The sequence below is a fragment of the Anguilla anguilla genome, chromosome 12 (assembly GCF_013347855.1).
Source record: "Anguilla anguilla isolate fAngAng1 chromosome 12, fAngAng1.pri, whole genome shotgun sequence".
Lineage (NCBI taxonomy): Eukaryota > Metazoa > Chordata > Actinopteri > Anguilliformes > Anguillidae > Anguilla > Anguilla anguilla.
Window position 1 is genome coordinate 29,157,292 of NC_049212.1, and position 5,430 is coordinate 29,162,721.

The 5,430-nt window shown below is 38.8% G+C and overlaps 1 protein-coding gene across 1 annotated transcript in view; it reads right to left on the reverse strand.

Annotated features, from left to right (window-relative positions):
- Positions 1 to 4,617, reverse strand: part of prkdc (protein kinase, DNA-activated, catalytic subunit) — a 45,905-nt gene extending 41,288 nt beyond the window's left edge. The window contains exons 1-7 of the mRNA XM_035385040.1: positions 4,297 to 4,617; positions 2,353 to 2,429; positions 2,162 to 2,266; positions 1,498 to 1,572; positions 669 to 777; positions 261 to 373; positions 31 to 130 (exon numbers count right to left, since the gene is read on the reverse strand). Coding sequence (XP_035240931.1) covers positions 31 to 130; positions 261 to 373; positions 669 to 777; positions 1,498 to 1,572; positions 2,162 to 2,266; positions 2,353 to 2,429; positions 4,297 to 4,471 — 754 coding nt within the window. The 5' untranslated portion in view covers positions 4,472 to 4,617. The remainder of the gene's footprint in view (positions 1 to 30; positions 131 to 260; positions 374 to 668; positions 778 to 1,497; positions 1,573 to 2,161; positions 2,267 to 2,352; positions 2,430 to 4,296) is intronic.
- Between the last annotated feature and the right edge of the window lie 813 nt (positions 4,618 to 5,430).

Here is a 5,430-nt window from a genome sequence, read left to right on the forward strand (position 1 = left end):
TTTACACAAATGTGAAGCCAAGACACACACCTTCCTCCATGGACTTGGTGAAATTAACCATAAGTGCAGTAACTCCTTTTAGGCATCCAGCAACAAGGGGCAGCTTGGGTTCCTTTGTATGAGACATCATCTAAGGCAAGCACAGCATTTGTCAGTTTAAGAGCCATGTAAGTAGAGGGGTATTACTTTGTAGGAAGCAATGGGACTGAGAAGCAATAGAAAAGGACAAGTTTATACATGGCCCTACATAATGGTTTTACCTGAGACTTCAGCTCTCCCAAGTAGGCCTTGTACAGTTTATCAGCATGATTGACCATATCACTTGGCTGCACTTCACCCAGCACTCCAAGAACTTCATAGATGTTACCCAGTACTACAGAAAACACAAGCAAAATAAAGCAAAATAAACTGGACCTTATCAAAATTCAAGAACAGTAGACTAATAACTATTCACACGATGACTAATAATTTGATTCCCTTTGGAAAATGGCCATTATAAAACACTGTGCAAGATACATTGAAAAAAATATAAATAAATATATAATTGGATAATATTGTCAAGCAGGGAATGTGTCAGTTCAGAACAGAACTGGATTAGGTAAAATATACTTTTATACTAAAAAACTAAATAATAAAGTCATAGTAGGAATAAAACAGGAAGTACTCACCTGTGTCAGGCAATTTACTCTTCATACAAAGCTCGCCATAAAACTTGTTGAAGATGTCACCAACTTTGAAGTCTTGAACTGTGATGGAATCCTTAGTCGTGTAAAGGACCTGATGCAGTTATGAAATTTAAAGAAAGGTTTATAATAAAAGAACAACAGAATTTCTTTTTGGCAATGCTACAGAAATATCTGCAGAAATATATTGGAGGATGAGTAGACATCAACAAACATTAAAATACAAATCCTGAAAACAAAACCTATTCCTGATTTTTCTGTTTTGTCAGGATGATGATAATATTTTAGTCTGCAAACAATTCTCTGTGTGCATGAGTTTGGCCAGCTTCAACTCCAACCTGCCCTTAAGGTAAATTTGGCTGGTTAGTGTCACAGTCATGGTTTCAATCTGTATAGATTTTGTCCAGCCAGCACTTGTAATGAGTGCATTTACCTTATTACATACAGTTCTTTATCAACAAATGTATAATTAGAGGCAACCCCTTCACTGTAATGTCCTCCATAAATTAGCAAAAGGACATGCAGAAGCACATATAACCTTGAGGGTATAGCTGCTGCTTTCTGTTTTGCAATGCAGCACAGTTAATTCTCCACAGAATTGCACAGCTCAGATAGATTACTGGCACTGGGTTAACTGGAAGTAACAACTGCACAATGGGGCAGGAAAAACCCCAAAACTGTCACAGTGACAGGGGCCATCAGGATAGGTAAGCCTGTCTAGTTAGTAACAACAACAACAATAATAATACAAATAATAACAATAATAATAATAATAATAATAATAATAATAAATACACTTCAACTGAAGATCTACCTTGATCAGGAGCTCAAGTGCTGGAGCTCTACACTTGGCTGCCTTGTCCTTTGTATACACAATGAGACATATATCCTGGAAATAATAATTTAAAAAAGATGTAATAAAGACAGTTTACTCATACAGAATGTAACATGGGCTCACTGTAATGTGTGCTATGAATGTAACATATGCCAGGTGGAAGAAAGCTAGCTAGCGAGATAAAATTTTATCACAAAGCTGATCACATTTATCCGAGTAATCATTTATCACTGCAAAGCTATATTTTACTTTTATATTACTCTTAAATTTTGAATTCAAAATAAGAATAACACAATAAGACACATTTCATTTCATAACATTTATTTTTGTCAGTTCTTCATTTATATCTCAGTAAATGATGATTTTGGTCATCACACAGGATCTATAAATCAAGAACAGCTGAACAATGGGGTTGACTTTCCGGAGACTGCCTGTCTCTCTCATGGTGTGCATCGTCTCGACCTGTTCGCTTACAAAGATACACATGAAATATTTGTTTCTGGGTTCTACTGTCACTCAAAAATATATTACCCCAGCTAGTGATACATTTAGGGTTACCCTGTTGTTTCATACAGATCCTTAGCTGTTGGCAACTCAGAAAATAATGAAGAAAAAGTAGAATATGAACTTATTACTGCAGCACCTTGATATCAACGGCGTAGTTCTTCTCCCAGCCTTTAACGGTTGAAGACAACTTTTGGAGGACTTTTTCCAGAAGACTGAGGATCTCCACTCTGGCATCTGTGAGCTGCAGGAAGTGAAAGGTTTCTCAGACATGGGAAAACAACACTTTGCGGATGTGTTAAAGAATGGCTCTCTGTGCACACAGCTTACTTCTTTGCTGTTCAGGGACTTTCTGAGAAACCCAAGTAGTCCGTCTTCCTTTGAGAACAGCAGGGACATCTGCAGAACTTGACAAAAAAGTATACATATGAACTAGGGCTGTGGGACATTCTACAATTTATTTTATTCCAAAAGACAGGCATTTGATTTTCCGCAGAGAGGATACATGTCGATGTAACATTTTATAGTATTAAAAACATACCAGTGAGTTTGGTTACATCTTATATTGCGGTATTACACACAGAAAGCTTTTTTAACCTCGACCACCATAGAAATATATTCAATATCTACTGTAAGTCCGGATTGCCTGCGAGCAACCAAAGGCAACATGTCAAGTCCTCTCAGTCTGATGTCAAAATTTAACCAAAGAATAATACTAATCCATAATAAACAGCCAAAAACTTCTGACATGACAGCAAGCCATTCAAGTCATGGACATCGCCAATAGTACCATATCAATTGTCATTCCAAAACCGAGCATCACAACTGGCACTACCTAAAAATACACTAAAAAACTTAACAGATTTTTTTCTCACCAGCTGGTTTATATTAGTAGCCTCCATTAGAGTTGGAGGTGCAGAATCTCAACACATTCCTTGTTTTCATCTCCACATTTTGAGGCTCAAGCAATCAGCCTGGCCAACATCCTGTCACTCCTGCTCTTAACCCTATGGTCCAGACATTAGTCTCCAGGGCTAGTTCAACAGCTGCTATTACAGTTGATGACTTTAGCCCCATTAGTAAGATGACACACTGTACACATTTTACACAGTTCTTCTGTGTACTTATTGTAGAAGTGACATTTAGTCATTATGTGTGGTAACTGTAGTTCTTAGGTCAAGTTCAGATCAAAGAAGCAATGAGACGAAAAAAGACAGTAAGGCGCCATCAGACAACTTCTTCCTTCTGATAGCATCTCTGAGATGCCACAGTTTCAGAATGACCAGATTGTGTCCTCCTCTCTCTGCAGCAGCTAGCTTGCATGAGTGGACACAAGCAGAAAACATGAGCCAGAGCTTTGAATGCAAACATTTGGAGCAACAATGACCTAACCTGCAAAGACTGCCACCAGCCAGAACACCGACATATTGGGTGTTTTGGAGGTCTCGTCCCAGTTCTCATTAAAAAAAACACTGCACATTTTTGCCCTAATGTCACACTAGAGGGGCACTTTAGCTGCTCATGTGCCCCTCTGGTGTGACTGTAGGGTAACCATGAAGCGTGTTTTTTCCACCATAGGGGCACCCTACTAACACATGAAACCTTCAGTTTTTCATCCAAAGGGGCATCCTAAGAAGAAATTTCACAAAGGTACTAAGTGTGCGTTTTCTACCATAGGGGAATCCTAATAGCCTGGCTGATGTGCTGATTTCCTGTGTACCACATCAGTCTGTGTGTCAGCCAGGTTAGCACCCTAGACGAACTCTTGCTTAAAGTGTGTTTGCGTGTGCGCACATGCGTATGTGTGTGTGTACACGTGTTATCTGTGTACATATGCGAATCGGCAGTAACTGTAGGTGGATTAGATGGTGCCCTTTTAAAAGTATCTTAATAATTGTTTTCATTTAGCAGACATCCATGTCATTCCATTCAATCAATTTTGTTTTGGAGACAAATTATGTTGGGGTAGGGAATACCTTATTGAAGTGCAGAGAGTATCTTACAAATGTATTTTGGTTTTTGTTTTATTACAGAGTATGTAACGTCATAGGTGAGCCCTTGGAAGCTACACAAGTAACACTATAGCAAAGGAAAAATGAAAAAATGCATTCTCAGAAAATCTGTGCGTACCACTGAGAAACACAGTCTTGCTTATGGTGTCTGTGTGTGTATGTGTACGTGCGTGACCTAATGCAGTCCACCTTCCGGTAAAACGCGGTTTAGCGACAATACGAGTGAGCATGCAAGGAGCTCGCAAGCTTTTTAGCCTCTTACCCATCTCGTTTTCTGTCCTTGCAATCATGCATTCCTGCCCCAAGTCTCCAATAATATCGTTACAGTGCAGGGCGACATTTCTCGTTTCTGTGTCGCTGAGAAAGGAGTGAAGTTTAGCCAGGTGTCCCCGAATCCCTTCCACGGTGACATTTCCGTCACTCTGGACGAGAGCCATGGTGATCACATAAAACTAGTTAAAGTGAAGTACCGCTCGGGCTTAGGAGGCAAACTTTCTCCAGCATCAGCTGCAGCACACTGGCACAGAACTGCACCGCCATAATAGAAAGCGACTTCCGGTAACCATCAGAGCGGGAAATTTCACAATAAAAGATGTAACGTCCTTTGTTCTAACTATCTGTTTTGCAGTATTAAATATAATAATAATAATAATAATAATAATAATAATAACAATAACAATAACAATAATAATAATAATAATAATAAACGGCATTTACACACACAATTCTACAATTATAACTTAATTTGTTACTGAACTTAGCCAACCAAATTAGACATGCACGTTAACAAGAGAGTTAGGCGCGTCCTCCTAAGTCCGTACCGCGCATGTCTGTGCTTTTTAAGGCAAAAGAAAACTTTGCCTGTGGTATTTTTTAAACTCGATTAACGATTGGTACGTTCATATGCAAAGCAGACTGTGAAAATATGTGTAATTTTCAGGCAAATATATAGTAAATAAATTATATTATATATTGTCCCCGATATTAAATTTGAGTATATAGACTGCCAAGGCCTATACATACCGGCACACCCCAAAATTATGTTGCAAATATCCATTCATTTGCCCAAATTGATCAACTAAACTGGTTACGGTTGGCACGAATGCAATGAAATATACCCCTTTATGGTGTATTGCATTGCATTCCGGGTAGATGTGTGACAGAGAAGGGAGCCAGGGCTAGCCAACTAATAAAAATGCCTCAGTGTGCAGCTACAACGGCACTCTGGCTTGATGCAGTTCAGCTGACAAACTAATGATGTAGTTAATATAGTTTGCTAGCTGAAAAAAGTGTATGCCTATGTCGTGTCTAGGAACCGACAGAATTCAAAGTCCAATCATTAATTTGTAGAAAACTACTTCACGAGGGAAAAGACACCACAGCAGCAAGCTCTTCA